Source organism: Daucus carota, chromosome 4 (assembly GCF_001625215.2).
Source record: "Daucus carota subsp. sativus chromosome 4, DH1 v3.0, whole genome shotgun sequence".
Taxonomy (NCBI): Eukaryota; Viridiplantae; Streptophyta; class Magnoliopsida; order Apiales; family Apiaceae; genus Daucus; species Daucus carota.
The window spans coordinates 39,258,259-39,282,125 of NC_030384.2; the positions used below are offsets into that span (position 1 = coordinate 39,258,259).

Sequence of the window (23,867 nt, forward strand, 5' to 3'; positions counted from 1 at the left end):
TCACAATTCAAGAACATTAAAAACACTTGAAAAAAAATAAAGAAAACAGAGAATTAAAGAAGGTAAAAATAAAAAACCTGATAATTTGATGCTTGATATGTCTTTAATTGAAGCAGAAACGTGAAGAACCGAAGCGAAGAAAGAAAAGTGCAGAGAATATGCAAGAAAAACTTAGCTGGAGATGAGCTTGCGGATACAGGAGACCTGGTCTCTGTTTTTTTTTTTTTCTCTATAAACATTTAGAGTGCTCAAACTCACTTCCACTTTCATCCTACCCGGTCTCATGCCAACTAATGAAAAAGTGGATTTATAAAAAAAAAAAAAAAGTGATCAATTTCATGATAAGTACAGAAAATTAAGTTTCCAATGAAAAATAAACAAACAGGAAGAAGGACATCACAAAATAATGAAATGGACAGTGACAATGGAGGCGGGACTGACCGTTTTTTCGAGAACCTATCTAATACAAATGTTCTTTAAAAACATATGGCCATGTCATTTTTGAAAGTCCAGACACAAACAATTGAGCTCCTGCAGGGGCTGATCTAAAAGTATCCATAATGTAAGCTCACTTCAATCATTGGGGCACCTAAAACGAACTGGTTACTCTAATTTGCACTGGAGCAACAGACAACGGTTGGTCTGAGTTTGCTCGCAACCTTTATGGTGTCACTGCTCGTGTACTCTATCCACCAAGCTAGCAGCCAAACCTCTTGGAAGGCAGAAAAATGCTCTGCCTTGCTGTAACATTGATCATAACTGAGCAAGCAATAAAAATTTGAGCAAACAGGACGACTTGTTGCAATTACAGAACATAAATGACAACAGGGCTGGGCATGTCATAACACAATATTTATTATGATACAAGCATATAGTTTTTAAACCTTAAAGTTCAGAATAACTGAAAACTGAATAATCCTAAGAATGAAACTGATCCATTACAAAATCAAATAAAGCATTAAAATCTGAAATTGCCTGAAGTAGACATTTACTCAGCAGTCACCATGCCCAATCAAGGCCAGGAGAATCTTCTCATAGTCTCCAGAAGTGTCACCGGCAATTGCACGATCCAGAGGGATGCTATTCCTGCGCTGGTATTCTTCTTTGATACGCTGCATGTCAACCTCAGCACGGGTAGTGACAACACGAGTAAGAGCCCACTCATCCGTCCCCATCTTGTTAATAGCCAATCGAAGAGTCTTTGCAAAGTACTTCTCAGGATAAGTCAAACACTTTATTGTTGCTCTAAGCAAAGAGAGGTACTCATCTTTTGGATCAGTTTTCAGATCCTGCAAGAATGTTCATGACTAATGTTTTAAGGGGCATTTCCATGTGTATAGAACTGACAAGACTAAAAAGAAATTCAACCTTAAAATCTTCGTATGGCCTTTTGTTTTCTATCCAATTCATATTTGTTTACCTTCCTCACATGTAAATAGTTAAAAATTATTTCTTACATTATACATAATCTTTATCTAAAAATTATTGTAGGACATAAGTGCTAGAAAGAATTTGGAAACTTCAATTTGCCAAGTAGTAGATAAATTGAATTAATAATTTGTATCGACTCATGCTCATATACATGTTGAAGCACTTTTTATTTAAAAAAACTATTACCTTGTTAATAGCATTTCCATATTGATTGTTGTAGTGATTGAGCGTTGCATTGAGCTGGGCTTTGCTCCTTGTAGTCGAGATCCTGATGATCTCGTCATCGCTGCAGCACTTCTCAGATATCTTCTCGTGCAGATGCTTAGCCTCTGATTTCGCCAAAGTCATATTCACCTCATCACCCTCGTATCTGAATGAACTAACAAGGGGGACCAAAAGCTGCAAATTGGAAACAGAACAAAATAACAAAATTTAACACATGATAAGACTTCACGTCAAAACTATTTTACAAAGAACTGCAGAAGACTTCTTATAAGTAATGATTCTTTATTTTCTTGAGCCCTAGTCAAAATAAAGATCATACTAGGTTCTCCAATAATCACATTTGCTATCATTTTGAGCCAGTGTAACAAGTTAAATAGCTGATTTGTTTCAACACTAGTTATACAAATTCTGCTTGATAATAAAACCGACTTTTATTACAGACAACAACTAAGACAGCTCTTCTGCATCAACTTCACCGGGTACTATAATTATAAACCAGAGATTATACTTTTACCTTACGGAAGTCACCGCTTGTGTGATGCGCTATGTCTTCTTCGAGAGACTTCTTGTAGCGAGCATGATAAGCTTGCCTTACCATAAAGAGATCATGGGATGATCTGGTGCAAGCAATTTCCATGAGAACTGCCTTGTTTGCTGTTAACATCTTTGTGGCTTCGTTTGCCAAATATGCATCACGTTCCGCTGGTACTGGAGTCCATAATAACACTGCACGCTGGTTGATTATACAATATAAATAAAATGATTATCTTTCATAATCAAGATATGTGAACTTACTGAGAGTGTCAGAAAACCCAATAGATCAAAGTTTGCTTGTTTATTTTACCTCAAAATCACTTGACAGTTCTTTGTCCAAAGCTTTGAGCAGATCTTCTCCATATGTTGCAGCATAAGTTTCGTGAATAAGTTTACGCTGCAAGGCATTCCTGTGAGCTAAAATCTTGATAATTAATGCCTCGTTCGTTCCCCATCCTGCAAATGATTAATTGTAGAAGTCAATGATTTAACCGATCTAAAAAAATGATAGCATAACAAGCAAACTTATCTAAATCTAACTAGTTATCAGCACAAAGCAAAGACTTAAAACTTTAGGAACCAAAGAATCAGATCTACCATTCAAACAAATAAAACATTCAAACAAATAAAACAAACTTGTACAAAAACTTGAGTGAAAAAAGAAAAAGGACACTTGCATGTACATAGTATCTGCCAGCTGCTAAAACCCAGACATAATTGTAATGTTGGTACAGTAATTATTCATTAAAATTAAAAATCACAGACATATAAGTCCGATTATAGGAACAGATTGTTGGTTTCTTCTTTCAATTCACTGTATTTGTCGAGTACAGGACATCAATTGTTGAAATTTGAATAATACAAAACAATCGAACAATTTAAACATCTCAAATATACAACGCAGATTAAGAAAACGCATGGATAGTGCTGGTGCATAACAGATCTCTAAAACATCGCTTCATCTGCTTGGCATTACTAATAAATTGAATCAGACATGATAATCGAGAAATCAAATGAAATCAGCATTTTGGCTAAATACATCGTAAATTAATGATCACATATTAAGATAAACAGGTAGCAGAAACAGATTAAAATTATAACAAGATAAATAAGAACGATATTGAGGAGAGTTAAACACGAACCAGAAAAGGCTTTGTGTAGTTGTTCAGCATCCTCAGCTGGGGAAGGGACTGATGCAGGGACTTTCAGGGTAGCCATTGTTGTGTAATAATATCTCAGATTCTCAGTTGATCTCCAGTGTATTTGAGAAATGCCGTACTTGTTGTCTGAATCGAAAATGAAGAGGTAAAACGTGTATTTAAAGGGGAGAGGGACCGATTATTTGGGCTCTATTTCCAATGCAAAGATTGCATTGCCGAAACTCGTGCATTCATACACCACCAATTGATTGGTAAGTGGTAACAAGTTTCTTTATTTATTTACTCCTTGTCCCAATGAATTGTATACAGTTTCCTTTTTTGGACGTCCCATCAATTGTATACATTCCATAAATAGTCAACTTTTATAATATAAAACATCATTACACCAACTACTTTCTTCCACTATCTCCATTCTATAATAATATAAACACTATTACATCCACTACTATCTCACATCTATTATTAAATATAAATGGGTCCCACCACTATACCCACTTTTCATCTAACTTTACTCATTTCCTACACATTTTCTTGGTCTCCGTGTCCCAGCCATTTGTATACAAATGACTGGGACGGAGGGAGTATTTATATTTTTGTTGAGTATATCAAAATACATATAAAAAAATGAAATGAAGAGGTTCTTAGGTATCCATATTTTATTTCAATCTTTTTTAAATGATACAGATAAATAGCTGATTTTAATTGGATTGTTTATATGGTCCATTGAGTGCATATATTATCAATTACGATTTGAGGAAAAAATCAAATACAGTTTTTAGAATTTCTAACATATCTAATACCTTCCATTTTAAATTTGTGAGTTTTTTTTTGACAAATATGAATTATAGACTGACAAGTGAGTATTCGTTCTAATGAATTATCGGGATGAACCGGGTTGAACCTAGACGCTGAGACAACGTCACAAATAACAAGCTCTTAAGTACTCTCTATGTTCCCTCATTTTTTTTACGTTACTTTTTGGCACACTTTCAACGCTCATTTAAAATATAATTTTATAATATATTTTTTAAATTTTTTTGCTCTGAATAAAAACTTGATATATGAATTTTTATTAAAAAAAAAAGTTTTGAAAAAAGATTATAAAACTATACTTTATGATAATCTCAAAATGCGTGCAAACAGTGAACATAAACAACCCGAATACTAACTTAACCCAGTTTGTTGATCATTTTAAACACAAGTCAATTGCATATATAAATACCATTTTTGTTTCATGCTTGCCGTCCGGTACTTGTTCAAAAGATTTAAATAATCATAAGGGTCTTGTAAAAAGATTAAACAAAAATAATATAGATTTCGTGAGATAATGGAAATAATATCACTTAAATATGAACCCTGAAATATGGGGAATCTTATACCGATTGACCAATTGACCAATTTCCATCACTGTGTTCCTTTAAAATTAAGACATGTATAGTTTATATTTTTTTAATTTGTTTAAGCTAATTTTTAATTAATTTCACTCTAAATATTTGAATTTATCTGTACGATAGTTTTCCTTATTTTATACTATAAATTTTTAGGTAGGCAAGACGTTAGGTTAGCAACCAAATACGTGCGTAATAGGACAATTTAGTGACAGTAGTGTGTCTTGTTTTTATTGGATGAGGACAGATTCAAGCATGCACCGCGAGTAAAATAGCAAGACCAACAAGCAAATTGTGGAAGCACGACGTTACAAATAAGAAAACGGTAGAAGCATTCAAACAGACAAGAAAGTAATGATACGGGAAGTTAAAAAATGTACTGTATCCCAAAGATGCTTATACTTATATCACGTTTATGTTTTTATTATATCTGAGCTTCATCAAGTGATGCTTAAATTTGGCTTTTATCCGGACGAAAATAGATTTTAGGTTGAACTCGAATACTTGTGATTTGTGACGGAAACTTCGCAAGAGCTTTTTGTCAGGTTACAAATTTATACTGCAAACACCGAGTAGTATTTTGTGAAAAGTGATCGAATTTTAGGAATTGAGATCGGCAGAAAATTATTATTCATATGCTCAAGTGCTTAGAGCAACTCCAGCAGCTTACCTATTTAGAGTCTTGAACCAAAATATGAGGAATATGGGAAAATAATCTACTCCAACAGTATCTTAGTGATTCCCTAAATCACTAAGATCCACTAGCCATTAGCCATGCCTTATCTTTAGGTAACCTCTCTCCTCTCCTAAATTTTATTTTATAATAAATTTTGAATGCAAATATGTTCTCTCTCTTCACATATTGCAATAATGGTAACTTTTAATAATAAAACAGTATATAAGGAATGAATATAAGGAATATTGTTGGAGGTGAAAATAACTATTATTATCTTAAATCACTAGGATCCAATATTTTATATTATATTTAAGGAATAGGCTAAGATGTTGCTGGAGATGCTCTTATGAATGTTTTACAGATTAGGTTCCAGTTCAAGTTTCAAGACTGGGGCACACTCTTGTTACAACTCCAAAACTCAAATTTGTACAAATGATGGAGATGGCCTTACTGATAGACTGCAGGGTATACTACAACCTAGAGCAGAGGTTGGGCTTTCTTAGTGATTTATCAGAAAAAATGGGACATGTTCAATTATTTGTTGTGCATTATCTAGACATTTCAGCCGTACCAATGGGTTTGGTTTGGCTTATAATTATTATTTTTACGCAAAATAAAAATAATTTCATTAAGCAGAACATAATACAATATAACCAAATTGAAAAACAGATAACATCCCAAAAACAATTAGCTAGTCTGTTTCCTGATCGTTTAACATATAATAATTTAAAAAATCAAAGATATTCTAAACAATCCAAATTGCATCAACATCGCTGAAGCAGCAACATCACATAAAATTCATTGTTAGACTAATGTTCAGAAACTCTAATCTCATAAAATGAGATTGGAGGAGTGGTATCGGGCAGCTATCAACACGCCGGATACCAGCTATAGACATTGTCGAAAATGTGAACCCCTGATGGGTGAACAACCTTTGTTTGTGAAAAGTGAGCTATAAATCAATTTCAATAGATCTAACATCGAATAAAATCCAAAAAACACACAAACATGCTACAAAAGAAGAAACACACAAACATCTAAAAAATTGGATTTTGTTGAAAGAAAAGAGAGGAGCTGGGCTTTCCACGGAAAAAACTAGTGGCAGTGTAAGATGGTTCATGACTAAATTATTTAAACTAGTTTTGTAGTTTTAATCATGGCTCTTTGATCTATTAAGGTTGACTAGGATTTGAATAGAAACTTTGTCAAAGGATGGAAAACGAAAGATATCAAAAATTTAGAATGTAATATGTCAATGTTTAAAGACCAAATCTAAAAACACCGTAAAATACGTGGTGTAAATGAAATTTAAGTTTGTCCAACTGCTCTCATTTTTTGTTTTGTTTTTTATTATGTTACTTGTTTTGTTTTTTATTATGTTATTAAGTAACAGCTATAATATTTGATGCTTTTTCGGTACCAAAAAATATCTCTTGATTTCTTTTTGCCATTCGAAAATATATCAACAAATTTATATTGCTTTTTTTTAATAAATTAATACAATTTATATTTCCCTTCAATTTTCGAAATTGTTATAAGGACTCCTTTGAAAGTGATATCATGGACCCAAAAATACATTTTAAATAGGTTATTATAGACAGATAGCCTATAATATTTAATTTGTAGTAATTTTATTTTTATTTTATTCTTATGAATGAGATAATGAGTTCGTTTAGGTAGGATTAGAATAATGACTTATAATTTATAGTGAGATAAGTGCATTGTTAAATTATTTGTTTGAGTATTTAATGACTTATGAATTATTATAAAAAATAATATTAAAATTTTTTGATAAATTATATGTGTGACTAATGTAATTGACTTTTATTAAATATTTCTTAAAGCACAAAGATCGTCGGAAATATACATCCTATAAACTTCTAAATTTAAACTTTATATTTATATGATTAGAATATATTATTTTTATTTAATGATAAATTATGAAATTCATCACATATCAAGTCTGACTTATAATTTTAGTTAAGAAATATGTTTTTAGAATAATATTTTTACCAAATAATTTGATATTACAATTTATGAAACCATATAACACTCAGTTCTGTTTATAAACCCTTTCCTGCACAGTTATATTCTTTTGCGTAGATGTGGACATAAGAATCAGAAAAGGAAAGAAAAGTAGTACCCGGAGATCACAAATTTACAGGAGCAAGGCGAAGCACCTGTCCCAGTTGGCCGCCATTAATGGCGGGAGTCAAACCTAAATCGTCATCGTCATCTTCGACAAAAGACACTAAAGCTGCTAACAGACGCATCTGGTTTTACTCCTTGTTGCTCACTTTACAATACGGTGCTCAGCCTCTTATCTCTAAGCGCTTCACGGGGTTCTCTCTCTCTCTCTCTCTCTCTCTCTCTCTCTCTCTCTCTCTCTCTCTCGTTTGTTGAATAAGGTTGATTAGCTTAATTTTTCTGTAAAAAGCCGATTACTGGTAGTTTCACAATTGATGTAGTGCGAGTTATATATGACTTTGTCATGTCAGATAAATAAGAAGAGAATGTTGATTGGCTGGGCATTTATGTCATTGATTGAAACTTCAGAAAACAAGGCTCGATATGGGGACTAACTCTAGATTATGTCTAGTGTTAGCTTCAAAATATATTTAGAATGTGAATTAGCTCTAGGTATGTAAATATTAAACGGGTCGTCTAGTGTGTGTCCATGAGCACATGCTAAGAACTAAATTCTATGCATTTAGCTCATTTTGATCGGTGTGGTTGTTGTATATGCATGAGTCCACCATTATTAAGAAGTAGGAGCCAATCAAAATGAGTTGAATGCATATAATTTAGTGTTTAGCATGTCCCCATGGGCATACCATAATTTGACTATGAGATGTTTGGTTAAATGACCAAATGACAAATTGTGCTACTAAGTTACATAATAGTTATACTGAAGTGCTTTTGTACTTTGTAGGTATATGCTTTGCCAAATGGACTTGATTTTAAATCATAGTAGAATTTACAAATTCAAAGTTTAGGAATGTGTCATAGATTTATATCAGGATAGGTATGATATCCAGTAAATACTCTTTCTTCTGCGAACTGACTAGTAGTTTAAATAAAGAAAACTGTCTAGCTTAGTTTTTTGGGGCATGCCTAGACCCTCCATCACTTCACAGTATCAGCGAGTTGCCTTGGATTTGCGCTAACGAGGCATTCATCTCCTCTTGAAAGTAAAGTGAGGTTTAGGATCACATGTTTTTGGATATGAGAGAAAAAAACTAAATGAGGAAAGAGAAACTTCAGCACCACTGTATGTGATCTTTTAGTTGGACTGTGTGCTAGCTATTTCATTGTTAATATGATTCATTTTTCATGTCATGTTAACATGTTTGCTTCTATTCTCTTCTGCATTTGCATCTTTGTTGCATTTCATGTTATGTACACTTCTCGACTTCTTGTGTATTATGAAGTTTTTTTATTTGGTTGATTTTTTATTAGTTCTTCCTTTAATGTCTCCTTGACTTCTGTTTCTGACCTTCGCTGAAATTTAACTGTAGGACGACACTGGCCTCATAATTGTTACCCTCAGTTCAACACTAGATTGCCGGCAGTTCAGAACCTCTCATTAATGTTATGTATATTAGAGCCGTAGATTCCATGCAACAAAATCTTCATGTTTACGTATTTTAAGGACATCCATGCGGTTGGATTTTCAATTAGACAACTAAATATAGTGAATTTGAGGCGCACTAATAGAAAAGTTTTCTATGGCGGCCTTTAGAAACTCCTCGCCAATTTCTTTTGTTCACACTTCACACTAGATATTCTATTAATCTCGATAGTGATACAAGATCTAATATCGTTAAGTAAAAAAAAAAAATGAATACCGAAATGTTATCATAGACATGAATATCAAGTCATTTGTAGTTTGGTCTGTTAGATCTGATGTCGGTTTATATATACACGTAAGCAAATTTCAGCATACTTACATCACATTCAGATATATTTCTATTAGTGTATTAACAACCTGTAACAGCTAAAATAATAAACACAAAAATCTGAAATAGATACAACATTGATGACTAGAAATATCATATAATTTAATTTCAACTAAATTATTTAGTTTTTTTTATTAGTTATCCGTCAATTGAATTAAAATTATTTTATGATGGTGGTATTATGCAAGTTTATATCATGTTCTTTTAGTAGACATGGCAATTCGTATCTTGTACCTTCGTGTTTTGTAACTGAATACAAAATCCACATGACCCATTAAGTACTACAGTAATTTCATGTGATATTGTGACACTAATAAATATGTGAAAATATGAAAACATTATATTTTTAGGTATATTGTTTACAAATATACATATATATATATATATATATATATATATATATATATATTTGTGTACAATATTATAAAATTTTGTATATTTTTATAAATAAATATTACTAATATCTGAATGGAAACATCGTGTACTTTTGTGTCATGTCATGTACCTAGGAGTAAGCCCCAACACGACACTAAATTTGACCGTATACTTTTTTGTTTTTGTACCTAAAAGGTAAACACAAATAATTTTTTTTCCTTGTACCTAACAACACACATGTTACATATATATATTTAGATCAATTATGCAAAAATTATCATTTGTTTATATTTTATCTTTCGATGTATCCAATCAACTTTCATTTCTTAATTATATACTATATATAAATAGCATAGAAGATTTAACATTTTATGGTATTTTATAAACTTTTTATTTAATGGAACTATGGAAGTTAAAATAAAAGATAGCTAACCAAAAATATTCAATAACAATAATATCACTTTTATTAGGACCTGAAGTTCGTTTACTGCTAAAAAAGATACATAAGAATCAATAAGAGGAGAAAACAAAGCCGTTTCACTTGATATCACAAAGTTACAGTAGAAAGGCTATACATCTCTCGCAATTGGCTTCCATTAATGGCAGACATCAAACCTAAATCATCAGATTCGAAAGTAGACCCCGAAGCTCTTAACTCACACATCTGGTTTTACTCCTTATTGCTCACTTTACAGTTGGGTGCTCAGCCTCTTATCTCTATGCGCTTCACCAGGTTCCTCTTAGCAATAACTATCTGTGTTTATCGTCATCTATTTTACAAGCCTGTTAAAATAAAAAGATTAACTTAATTTGTTCGGGGATATGTTATAATTATTTAATTACCTTTATTTGATTGCTGGTAGTTGAAGTTTTGATAGAGTGTGATGTGTCGACTGTCGCTAATAGAAAATAGCAATTAGTTATGCGTTAAGGTCATTGATTGAAATTGAGAAAGCTTGGGAGGCTCAATATGTTAATCAGCACTAAATTATGTATAATGTTAGTTTCTAATTGATATTAATAAATTTGTGGATGCTTAATATGTGAATTGGAGATTTAGCATTAGGCAAATTTCATTATAAGATGGTTAGTTGGTGAATAGTTGTTCTAATAAGTTGCTTAATGGTGAAATACTTTGATTTGATCTATGCCTTCTAGAAGGAACTTGATATTTAAATAATAAAATATACAAGTTTCGAAGTTAAAGGAATGTGTCAGAGATTTAAATTAGGATAGATATGGTATCCAGTAATTCCTCTTTTTGCTGGTATTGATGTATTAACTAGTAGTATAGGAGTTAAAGCTCAACTTAGGGGCCGTTTGAGTTGAGGTTGGTAATGGGAATTGGAAATGGGGGTTAATCAGAATCAGAATGATATGAAAACCCAAGGGGTGGGAAGGGCATGATTTAACCATCCAAAATGAATAGGATTCCTATTCCATACAACCAAATAACTAATCCAAACGCTAATGCATGAGGTTGAGGTTTCCGATTCCTGTTAATTGGGTTCATTAACCATGAATTAAACACCCCCTTGGTTTTTTTGGGCATGCCTAGACCTGCCTCCGCATCCAAGTTTCAACGAGTTGCCTCTAAATATACGTTAACAAGACATGCATCTCCACTTGAAAAACATAAGGTGATGGCATCTTAAAGTGAGGTATAGGATCAACTTTTATTTGGACGAGACATCAAACATTAAACAAGGGAAGAGAAACTTTTGGACCACTGTATGTGACAGTGTATTAGACTTTGTACTGGCTCGTTAATAGTTAGTATGATCCATTTGTCTTGTGATGTTTCCTTCTATTCTGCAGCTGCATCGTCAGTGTGGGCCATGTTATGTCTTTTTACCCTCTATTGTAATTTTTTACTTTTCGTTGAATTCTTCCTTCAACTTTTCCTGTTTTTTACCTCATACTTCTCAACTTTAATCCGTTGTCAAATAAAAAGTACCCGTGAGTGACGGTAATCTAGTCAATATGACATACCTGCTATCAAGTTCCCAAATGAGGCATGTAACTGGCATGCTATTAGTTTTTTGTTTTCAGTTAGACTAATATGAAGTACTTAATAAAACTTATAGTATATAGAAAAAATAATTGTGAGTCCAAGTTACTCCCCTGCCCAACTCTTTCCTTTCTTTCTTGGCTGCTGCCAGGTCTGCTAAGGAATGACGGTAATGTCTGTGTTTTTGGTTCTTGATTTACATAGTAATAATTTCATATTTTACGTACACGTGCAAGATAACTAATGTCTTCATTATATTGTGTAAACCCAGTTGGTTTTTGTTGTGTCTACAGCATTTTCTCTTTCTGTCTTTACATATTCTATCAACTATCTGTCCTTTGCATACATATACAGACTGCAATCATCTACCTCATACTTTAGGGGGCGTATGGATGGTGGTTGGTAATGGGAATCGGGAATGTGAATGAGGAGTATGGGAATAGGGGGTATGGGAGTGGGTATATCAAGGCATGTGGAAGGAATGATTTACACACCTAGAGGGAATGAGGTTCCAATTCCTGTTATCCGGGCTCATTAAACATGAACCAAGTGCCCCCTTAAACTTTGTTATTCATCGTCCTGTCTATTAGTTCTCTACTAATTATGATTTAATCCTTTTGTAGCCGAGAAGTGATTGTGACCTCGTCTGTATTAGCATGCGAGCTTGCAAAGGTTGTCTGTGCCCTGATTCTCATGGCAAAAGATGGCAGTTTTGGGAAGGTATTCAAGGAATGGACTTTGGTCGACTCTTTGACTTTGTCAGGGTTGCCAGCAGCTACATATGCACTGCAGAATAGCTTGTTGCAAATCTCATATAAAAATCTCGACTCACTCACATTCTCAATGCTGAACCAGACAAAGTTGTTTTTCACTGCTTTCTTTACTTACATTCTGTTGAGGTTGGTTGTTAAATCCAGTTTATTTTAAATGCTTTTTTAACCTCTGCTCCAATAAATAATCCTTATCTACATGAGAGTGAGTTTCAAATTGCTTAATGTGTAGGAGAGTGTCTTGTGTGATTTATTTATCGATCAATAATTTGAATATCTTACAAAAGTTATTAAGGTTAAAAATTAAACCCTAACAAATGTCACACTGCTTAGCAATTTTGCATTCCATAATCACAACTGATGTATATGCCAGTAGTATGACGAGTCAAAGTTTATTGTGAAAACACTAGTTTGGATGCCTGCAAAATAGCTCACAAGATCATATGTGCCTGACTGGTAGAATCTGTTGTCATGAGCATAAGATACTTTTTCTGCCATGCTGAAGTGTATTATGTCACTCTTTGTTCATGTGAATTACTATCTGAAGAATGCTGAAGTCAATACTTACTGCATATAGTTGTAAGCTCTTCATCTTATGATACAAGATTAATTATGACTTCTAAATTAACTGCAGTTAATTTTGAGATTCCTATAATTGTTGTTGTAGTGACAACTGTATGAACTAGTAATAATTACTATTCACAAATTACTTTCCCACACATTTATCTCCGTTCAAGTTTTGATCATAGTACATGCATTTTTATAATTAATAAAATAATTTTTGTCAACTTTTGGAGGAGGTGTACAATATGTCTTTTTATAAGAACGTCTCTTTTCTTTTCATTGGAGTGTGATGGAAATTCCCAACCATGATTAATATAGGAATGTAAAATCAATCCAAGATGATTGTTAAGAAGACCAAGATATTTTTATGATCATTGTCACCTAGCCAAAGTCTACCGACTTCTCAACAATTCGCAAGTTGACCTCGTCAATCAAATTTTGGTGACAATTATGATCTGTCATATATGCTATTATGTACTCATAACTCATAATTATTTATATTGTAAATGATTACTTATCTATTGGACCTGCTCCAAAAAATGTAGGACATATGGTTGTGTAGTTCAGATGGGTCAAATTCTTGGATAGATGTGAAACGTTGACCCAAGAAAAGCTTTATTCCCGACCCCATTGGTTCTGAAATAATTTCTTTTTGCTTCTGAATCAGACAAAAGCAATCAATTCAACAAATTGGGGCTCTTCTCCTGTTAATAATTGCAGCTGTTCTTCTGAGCATTGGTGAAGGTTCCCGCAAAGGATCTACTAGCAGAGACCCTGATGAAATTCTATTTTATGGGATTGTTCCTGTCCTGATAGCATCTGTTCTCTCTGGTCTTGCTTCTGCATTGTGTCAGTGGGCTTCACAGGTTAGCATAAGAAGTCTATTATCTGAAACTTTGTACCCGGAATTTACCCACTGTAGTAGTAAATTTCTCCTACTATGTGCTGTTATGAACTTTGCAGGTCAAGAAACGCTCATCATACTTGATGACCGTAGAAATGTCTGTAGTTGGGAGCCTCTGTTTGCTAGCTAGTACCTATAAGTCTCCAGATGGAGAGGCGATTAGACAACATGGACTGTCTTACGGCTGGACTCTACTTACTTGGGTAATACATTTTAGTGACTGTATTTTTTATTTTCTTGATTGCTAGTTTGCTACTAAGATTTTGCCCAATGTATAACTGTTACTCCTCGCTGAAGGTTTTTCTTCCGAATAACTAATATGCATATATAATACTTTCTATAAAAATTGTCAACCTTAGACCAAAAACATTTGTGTGCGATCTGCTAACTCATCTCATCCAGTAGCTAAAGCTAGAACCTTATGATTTGACGCACATATATGGTCATATTACCTAGGTTATGTTGAATTGTGTATTTTTTTTATTTTTATTTTTTGCATCTTAGCTCATGAAATCTTCATTTATTAATTTTTCACAAAACCTCATCCCTTAATCTTTGAATGGCGTCATTGTCGCTTCTGAACTTCGACTTTGTGATGCTTTTAGTTTGTAAAGAGATATTCTGAATGAAATGATAGCTATTAAGTTGAATGATATAATGCTCTAATGTTCTTTTACAGATCCCTGTATTGTTCAATGCTGTTGGTGGAATTCTAGTGGGCCTTGTAACGTCCTATGCTGGTGGTGTTCGAAAGGCAAGTCTGTTTAATAGCATATAGAAAGTCGTAAGATGATGAACAATTGAAATCTCAATATGCCTCCTTATCGTTACAAAATGCTACTGTTGCTAGAAAAAAGCAAAAATGACTTGTTAATATGATCAATCTCTCTCTCCTTGTTACCAGATAAAGCAGAATTCAAATTTTGCAAACTGTATAAGCCTCTTGTCTTTAAAGAGGCAAGCACTAGGCTAGAGCCACTAGTTGGCATATGATATATCTATGTGCGTATCGAGATTTTGTAGGATGTCAATGTATTCTCGATCATGGCTTTATAAACCATAACACTTTTGAAGCGTTGCAACTTTTCTGGAACGAGCAAGAAAAACTGGTTTGAGTCTAGACACGATGATGCATTAGCAAAAAGCCAAAAACAGCCATAACTGAACATTGTGTTCTGAGACATTGTTGCTGAGAAACACAAAAAATAATTAAATCATTATTTATGAAAATTTTGTACTGTAGCAAGTCCACAATTGATTATATTTATGGATCAAACCCAGTATTTATATCTGTACCTTTTACTATTAAAGATCATTCTATTTGTGGTGGTTTACATTTTGCAAAACATCTTACTCAGTTGTATATCTGATTGTGCAGGGATTCGTCATTGTGTTTGCACTTCTTGTCACCGCTTTTCTGCAATACCTCGTGGATGGGATAATACCTTCCGCATATTGTCTTGCTGCCCTTCCAATTGTTATCATCAGCATTGCAATATATCAGAAGTACCCATACAGCATTAAAAAGAAGGAAGCCTAGACTTTTATTCACAATGCCAGATCCAGTAATGCCCCAGTGCTACATTTTTCCTTTTATAACTTATATTTGACTCTTTATAGATCAACAGCCTCTTCAGGCTATTATGAGTATAGTCGCACCTGGTAGTTAGGAATTTAAGAAGGCATTAACTGCAGAATCTGGTTCAGAAGTTAATTGATATCTTTAGGAATGCATTATGAACTGTACAAATTGTAGATTATCGTCCAAGTATAGTCACACCTTTTGGCAAGAGCTGAAAGTATAATTGTTGTCTTATAAGCTATCTGTCCATTATCCATTATTTTCTTATGATAAGGAGCAGCAAATTTGCTTGTGCCGGGGTTTTTAAGAATAAAAAGGTTAGAATCCAATTTCAGGTTTCTAGATCAGCGAGGATAAAAAATGGCAAATTGGAGAATTTTTGTATCGTGCATCTAAGAATTGTCAGGTAAAAAATGGGTAATGTGCAGTCTGATGTTCTGTTTATATGATTGTGATGCACATTGCTCATATCCTCAATACCTGTAAAGCAAATGGTTAAATTTGTGAACTGTCACTTGGTTTGTGATGCTATTACGCATAATATCCATCTGAGTAATGTGGAATACATCGGAAAAATCGACTAAAAACCTCATTCCTTTACAAATTCGGGCTAAAATAGACTCCAGTTGGAAGCTGGGATCTTTTTAGTTTTTACTGTCCAAGTACGCTATAACAATTTTGCACTAACATATTATTGTCCTAGTTAGGCTTCATGTCCTGACACGAAAAGAAAAAAAAACACGAGGGCTTCGTACTTTGATTGATTAACATTGGGTGGTTATGGAGTTTCCAGTACTGGGGACTTTAGACCTAACACTGTATTATTGAGTAGTATTACTGTATTAGCGGCCACCCTTGGGCCGCAGATGTTGAATACTAAATGCATAGCCTTCAAAATTCAGTAGCCAGTTTTTTAGTCAAATGTTCAATTGCCCATGTGGGCATTTTGTGTACTTAAAGAGTCCTGCCTGGCTGTATCATTCGAAAAATTTGCTCGCTTCAGTTCCGATTCTCGCTCTGCGTTCTCGTTTTAAGCTGAAAATCATGAAAGCCTCCTTGTTAGCTCCCATTGCCCGAAGGTAATTTCCAGATATTCATCCTTTCTTCAAAATAAATTTAAGGCTGGACCTTACGTTCAAAAACAAAAACATGTTAGTATCACTCATTATTCTAAAAATAACTAATTACCGATTGATCGTTGTTACATAATTAACTGATTAAATCTCTGATTATCGATTGGCGTTTTTGTCTAGGCTGGAAGGTAAGGTGGCTGTAATCACAGGCGGTGCACGAGGCATTGGCGAGGCCACAGTCCGTCAATTCCTGAGGCACGGCGCCAAAGTAGTCTTCGCCGATATCGAAGACAAGCTAGCTCATTCCCTCTGCAAAGACATCGACGCCCCAAGCTCCCTCTCCTACATCCACTGCGACATAACCAAAGACTCCGAAGTCGAAACTCTCGTCACCACCACTCTATCCAAACACGGCAAGCTCGACATCATGTTCGCCAATGCAGGCATCTCCGCCTATGGCAAAGACCAGACCCAAATCCTATCATCCGACAACCAAGTCTTCGAAAAAGTAATGCTTGTGAACGCCTACGGCTCCTTCCTCACCGCCAAACACGCCGCAAGAGCCATGATTCCCGCCAAAAGCGGCAGCATTATTATGATGGCCAGTGTGGCCTCCGTGACCAGCGGCGATGTTTCGCATGCTTACGTGGCGTCGAAGCATGCGGTGGTGGGGCTGACGAAGAACCTGGGAGTGGAGCTGGGGAAGTATGGGATTAGAGTGAATAGTCTTTCGCCGACTGGAGTGGACACGCCGATTTTTAGGAAGGAGTTTGGGGTGGAGGATGGAGAGACGGCGAGGAGGTTTTTCTCGGGGATTGCGAACTTGAAGGAGGTGGTGATGGAGGCGGAGGATGTGGCGGCGGCGGCGGTGTACTTGGGCAGTGATGAAGCGAAGTTTGTGAGTGGGTTGAATCTTGTGATTGATGGGGGGTATAGTACTACTAATACTGCTATCAAGGAGACTATGATCAGGATGCGCAAGTCTTAATCATTTTAGTTTTGTCCGTTAAATAATGTCGGAGCCAGCAAATATATAATATGGAATTGATTTTTTGGTTTTAATAATGAAATTTGAATTCTAATACGAAATTTTCTTTTGATTGTGAATGTGAAATGATACCGATCAATCATATCCACATTTCATTGCTGGAGGTAAATCAAACCTTTCACCTTATGATAAATAGTTAAATATACCCATCTGGTCTGTTTTTATAACTACTTCTTTTCTACCATTCACTTTTTTTTGTCAGGAGGAAATACGATTCATTTATTCAAAAAATTGTTCATCAATACATCAATAAATCCTCAATGGTTATCATTCACCGCCAAATATGATAAACTATAAAATAAGTAGACTTGTCTAAGAAATGAGCTACCATATTTGCAGACTGTTAACAAACTTAACTATAACATTATTACCTCCCAACTCCCTCAAAAGAGATTTGCAATCCCTCGATATTGATTCCGTGGTTTAAATTACTTTTTATATTTTTTTCTAAAAATCATAATATTCATTATATGTTTATATTTATACAAAAGAAACTAAAAAGGCTGTTTAAATGTATAGATTTTGTGATTCCACACTAAAATATTAGGCATATAAGTGATCTTATAATTTTTATAAACAGTGAAGTAGCGATCAAGATTTTAATGATTTATGGAATATAAAAATACATGTCCAGCACAAAAAAAAATATAAAAAAAAGTGGGAGGACTTGATTTTATTCTCCAATAATTTTATATTGTATTATTCTAATTGATTAATCAACCGCGTTCTATTTCTCTGGCCTGCAAACAAGATCAGAATTGGCCAGTCCATCTATTAAGCCCATTAAAATCATAAACCCTGCAGCCCTTTTCAAAGAATCACTATCACTCAAAATCAAGAACACAGCAGGCCAACAATCTTGAACTGTAAAATAATAAAATCGATCTTGCAAGAAAAAAGAATACGAAAGATGGGAAGCAGATTGGGAAGAAGAGTTGTGAACTTTGCCAACATACCCATCAAGCTTTTGATGCCTACTTCTTTCTCTAACATCACTGAAATTGCTCTCAAAACCATCCCCTCTGCCTCTAAGGTACACTTTTTCTCTCATGTAATGTTTGTTTGATAAAATGGTCTCTCCCCCCCCCCCCCCCCCACACACACACACACACAGATACAGAGAGACTGACTAATAATATGATTGGGATTCTTACTTTGTTTAATTGGAAATGTAGATTGAGATTAAAAGGGTTTTGGAATCACTGTATGGCTTTGAAGTAGAAAAGGTTCAAACTTTGAATATGGATGGGAAAAAGAAGAAGAGGGGTGGGATTTTAATTGCTAAACCTGACTACAAAAAGGCTTATGTCACGTTAAGGAATCCATTGTCGATTTCCCCTGATTTGTTCCCGATTCGGTTGATTGAGGAGGATAAAAAGAATTTGAATAAGCAGTCTAAATCCAGTTTTGTGGAGGGTGATGAGGCTAAGAAGAAGTCGCATTGGCTGGAAGGGAATGGGAAGCCTGAAGTGAGTGGTGGACGTTGGCGCGGCAGGGATCGTGGTAGCCATATGGGTGGTGGTAGAGATCGCGGTGCTAGCCAGGGAGGTGCGGGCAGCAGTGGACAAGTGAAGTTTCCGTGGAGCAGTATGAAGTCTTCGTCTAGGTAGTTCATTTTTCTGTTTTTGTATTTCTAGTGCCTTGGTGTTTGATGAAGTCTGGCTGAATTCATGATAATAAAGATAATATGGTAAACTTTAAGAAATGTATCTACATTTATTTTTGGAGAATTAACATTGCACGAATGTGGAAATAGTTAATGCTTCTGTAATCTGATCACCAACATTGATTAATCGTAGCTGCTGCTGACACTTGCAGATCAACATTTTTGATCATTCGCTCTCTTTAGGATTTATCTTTCTTTCTCAATGTGCTGCATCATTTTGTTGGCTATTTGGAATAGTGAATTGTTGCTTAGGATGTTGGAAATCCTAGCAATGGCCTCACGGTAGAGTTTATACCTTTTAAATTGTTTAAATGATGGATAAATAATTCTAGTTTGCATGCTCAAAGTTCTTTAAGCTACATACTTTGAGGTGTTGCACAATTGCTGGATGTTCAATGGGGTATGCAACAGCTTTCCTGGTTAATAATCTTTGATTGTTTGCTGGAGTTAGCGCGACAAATGAACCACTCGTGATGTTAGTGAAAAGTGTCTTAGCCTGTTCAAGCAGTTGTATCCAATTCAAATTTTGTTATTAGCGTACTACAGTTTGAGCTAATGTTCTTGTCCAGTGTGTGCTAGGGTTTTCCGAGATCATTATAATATAGAGTTTAGAATCTAAAAAGTCATTCCTCCTAAAAATAATAAATATTACAATTTTTCATAAAAATACTATTTACCTCTAAGTCACATAAATTCCAAACTGATAAACAAACTATCTTTATCTATATGAACGTCCCTCTGTAATTAAAATGTTGTTATTCTACTACTATTATCTGTAATGTTCCTACTAAATTTTTAATATAATTGAAATTACTAATCAATTACAATATAATATGTTCCTTTATACAATTTATGATACAGTTGCAGAGGCGGATTGGATTTCAGGGGGTGCCAAAATATGCCAGAAACTTAGAAGCAGAATAAGTAAAAATTAATAACAGAACCCCCAAGAGTGGCCTAGTGGTTGTGGAGAGTGTTGGAGAATTTATAGTTAAGGGTTCGCTCCCCACCCGGGGTTTACTCCTTAAGTTTTTTGTAAAAATAATAAAATAATAAATAATAACAAAATGCGAAAAAACTTAAATGACTGTAGGGAACATCTAAGCTAATATTTCAGTAGCACCAACACAAAAGAGTTGAAGTATAAAGTATGCAACAACTTATGGTTCTGGTCAACTTAAGATACCATCAAAAATTATTTTTGGTGTAAATAAATTGACCTTTGCATTCAGTCCTGATATTATTTTAGTCTAATACTAATTCACCATAAAATAAGGAGATGAAGTTGAATCAATTGAAAAAGAAGAAGAAGAATAGATAAGATTCAAACTTCAATATGAATTTGTGACCATGAAACTGTTAAAGGAAAGAGAACTAATGCCTGATTACAAGTTATTACTATATGTAAGACTGCAATAGCTAAAACTTGTAATCAGGCATTAATTCTCTTTCCTTTACCAAATATATTGAATAGCTAAAACTGCAATCAGAAAATTTACTGCTGAACTAGAGATTGTTGTGCCGCACAACACCGTTTAAATTGCTGGTTAACTGCACATTACTATGATATTGTTCGCAATTAGTAGACTCGCCCAAAGGGATAATAGATTTATTTGGCAGACTTTAGTATTGTACTACTACATTGACAATCCTTGATTCCCTGTTGTTTGACTAGGAACTAGATCATTCACAATGGCATTTCCAAGTGTCATCCCAATCATTTCTTAAGCTCAACTACAAAGGCCTGTGAGATTAAGCGGACTGTGGCTGTCTGCTGGTCTGCCCATCTTTAGCATGCAGAGTAGGAACTTACAGAAAGACCTTTACTTTTAACAGTGTTCTTAAATTCTAGCTCATTTTTTCAAAGCCCATATATCTTCTACTCCAGTCTCTTCATCCATGCTAGGCAACCTTGTCTCTGTATTTCATGATGTAAGAACCTAAGATTTTTGGTTTTGTACTAATTGTTTGAACTGCCTGAACTGTTATGTGCAATTATGTGTTCCTACTTCCTAGCCTAGCACTGGTAAGAATTGTCATTGTTTACCATGATCTACCATGACTGATCAGTATTTGACACATTATTCTTTGAGCTACTGATGTTAAAATACGTGCTCACTGAAACGTTGTCACGACAGTATTTGTCAAAAACCCTTGCACAAGCAAACATGCTGCTCCTTCTGATTAGACTATAATGAACAGATAGCTTAGTAATAGGAGGTAGCAGTTATACTTGTAGGTGTTCCCTCAAATTGCGATTCTACTTGTGTGGTAATCTATACTATATACAGTTGATAATGCATCACTAAAGGTGGAATTTATAGTTACAGAAGCTGGGGGTTCATATGACTTCAATGGTCTGTGGAAAGGTCTTTGCATGTTGCTGTTTAGCTTCATGTGATTTTTTTGGCTAATCGAGTAGTTATGCGTTTTTTTATATCCAAGTCAACCAGTTACTTTGCAGTGCACCAAGACGAGTGGAATCTTGCTCAACTTTAACCAAGTCATACGTTACGGAAGGCTCCTGATTCAGATGCATTTGAATCCAAGAAAAGCCATTGTATGAATGCACAAACCAAGGAAGGCAGTGTTAGAATATACACAAGCCGAATTCAACTTAATTTAATCCCTCTAATAGCCGAGTCCAAATTACATTCCAGATATTAGAGCATCTCCAACGGCGTTGGCTATAATCGTTGGCTAAATTGGACCTATAAGACATTATGCAAAATCGTTGGCTAAATTGGACCTATAAGAGCATCTCCAACCATACAAAGCCCTTGGCTAAAAAATGAGTTGGCATTCCAAAATTAAAAAATATAGCCAATGTCCTGAAAAAATAGCACTCCAACCACACTAATCTGTTGTCTATAATTTTAGCCAACCTCCTATGGATGGCTATATTTGTCGAAACTCTACAGGTCTGTAAGAAATCTGTAGGAAGATTACACATCATTTATTACCATATTAAACTGGTATATTCTATTTTAACAATCTAAAATATTAATAACATACTATTTTTAAATTATAGCCAACCAGTATAAGCCAATACCATTGAAGCAACATGTGTTACAGGTTCAGCAAATTTTACATAATGTCTTACAGGTCCAATTTAGCTAACGATTATAGCCAACACCGTTGGAGATGCTCTAAGACATTATGTAAAATTTGCTGAACCTGTAAGACATTTTGCTTCAATGGTACTGGCTATATTGGTTGGCTATAATTTAAAAATAGTATGTTATTAATATTTTAGATGGTTAAAATAGAATATATCAGTTAAATATAGTAATAAATGATGTACAATCTACAGATTTTCTTACAGACTTGTAGAGGTTCGACAAATTTAGCCAAGACAAATTTAGCCATCCATAGGAGGTTGGCTAAATTTATAGACAACAGGTGAGTATGGTTGGAGTTGAGTTTTTGGAGCTGTTGGCTAAATTTTTTTATTTTAAGTAAACCAACTCACCTTTTAGCCAAAGGTTTTAGATGGTTGGAGATGCTCTTACCAAATTTTTTTGAAAGCAAATTTTTTAATTTAAAAATACAGAGATATAATCCGACGTGACTAATAAATAGATTTGTTAACGCTTCGTTTCAATACGGATCGTCATCTAACTTTCTCTGCGCGGAACTTTAGCTTTAACGTGTTAATACTCGTTTCAGTATTAATATATTTTAGTTGTGATTGAATTTTATCGGATTTTACATTTCAATGACCAGAGTTTTAAGTTTATTAATGACGGCGGATATTGTTTTTTTATGTTTCAAATAAACAGCTAACGACCAATTTTTTCAATATAAATATATATTTTTTTCAAAAAAGTGTTCTTTATCCATCTTTTTGATAAATTAAAATAATAAATTATCATTTTATTATAAATTTGAAATTTCGACAAATAAAATGTTAAAATGTATGAAGTTTGACAACCAAGTTATACTCTACATTTTATTATGCTTTATTTACGAAAAAAATAACGCTTACTTCCTCTCTTTTTTTCTGGACAAAAAGTAAAATAAAGTAAGTGGAATTAAATAAAAGAAGACATTTCACTGGCTTGTTCTTGAGTTAAAAAAATGACTAGTTATATTAATGTGCTCCCAAATTTGAAGAAAATTACTTAATTAATTGTTAATTATAAATTTTAACCTTTGATTTGGGAAAGTTATACTTTTAATTCGTAAAGATATGTTCGTCACTTCTAACCTTTTTTAAATTATTCTTATTCTTATCACCAACCTTTTTTTTCATCCCATTTTTGGATTGGGTTTTGGGATGAACTTTGAATAACTTTTGTTCCTAAAAAGTTTTAATAGCTCAAATATAGGAGTAAATTTTATTATTATCTTCATCTGCTTTGCTCTCCATTTAAAATTTGAGTTGGCGAGGAATTAAATGTAATAAATAAGCTAAACGCACTCTACGTACGTTAAACATGAAAAAAGCAGAATCACAGTGCAGCACTGTTCTCATAGACAGTTTTTAATCCAAGCCACC

The 23,867-nt window shown here is 34.1% G+C and overlaps 4 protein-coding genes across 5 annotated transcripts; 3 read left to right on the forward strand and 1 right to left on the reverse strand.

Moving 5' to 3' along the window:
• Window positions 1-837: 837 nt before the first annotated feature.
• LOC108216812 (annexin D2) lies at window positions 838-3,600 on the reverse strand. Its single transcript, XM_017389653.2, has 5 exons — window positions 3,333-3,600; window positions 2,501-2,646; window positions 2,171-2,389; window positions 1,618-1,830; window positions 838-1,289 (listed from the first exon to the last, which is right to left on the reverse strand). Exons 1-5 carry the CDS (start codon window positions 3,406-3,408, stop codon window positions 993-995), a joined length of 951 nt encoding a protein of 316 aa, XP_017245142.1. The 5' UTR covers window positions 3,409-3,600; the 3' UTR covers window positions 838-992.
• A 3,895-nt stretch (window positions 3,601-7,495) lies between these two features.
• On the forward strand, window positions 7,496-15,818 carry LOC108219078 (UDP-N-acetylglucosamine transporter ROCK1). The gene is made up of 6 exons (XM_017392335.2): window positions 7,496-7,756; window positions 12,383-12,658; window positions 13,761-13,959; window positions 14,057-14,200; window positions 14,677-14,751; window positions 15,376-15,818. Exons 1-6 carry the CDS (start codon window positions 7,617-7,619, stop codon window positions 15,535-15,537), a joined length of 996 nt encoding a protein of 331 aa, XP_017247824.1. The 5' UTR covers window positions 7,496-7,616; the 3' UTR covers window positions 15,538-15,818.
• A 667-nt stretch (window positions 15,819-16,485) lies between these two features.
• Window positions 16,486-17,759, forward strand: LOC108217831 (short chain aldehyde dehydrogenase 1-like). The gene is made up of 2 exons (XM_017390721.2): window positions 16,486-16,658; window positions 16,833-17,759. The coding sequence occupies exons 1-2, from the start codon at window positions 16,501-16,503 to the stop codon at window positions 17,638-17,640; spliced, it is 966 nt and encodes a 321-aa protein (XP_017246210.1). The 5' UTR covers window positions 16,486-16,500; the 3' UTR covers window positions 17,641-17,759.
• A 726-nt stretch (window positions 17,760-18,485) lies between these two features.
• On the forward strand, window positions 18,486-21,346 carry LOC108216694 (uncharacterized). 2 transcript variants are annotated; one of them, XM_017389523.2, is made up of 3 exons: window positions 18,486-18,733; window positions 18,876-19,306; window positions 21,042-21,346. In XM_017389523.2, exons 1-3 carry the CDS (start codon window positions 18,611-18,613, stop codon window positions 21,046-21,048), a joined length of 561 nt encoding a protein of 186 aa, XP_017245012.1. In that variant the 5' UTR covers window positions 18,486-18,610; the 3' UTR covers window positions 21,049-21,346. The 2 variants fall into 2 exon arrangements, with proteins under 2 accessions (XP_017245012.1, XP_063948823.1); XM_064092753.1 differs by lacking the exon at window positions 21,042-21,346 and having other exon boundaries at window positions 18,488-18,733; window positions 18,876-19,430.
• The last annotated feature ends 2,521 nt before the right edge of the window (window positions 21,347-23,867 follow it).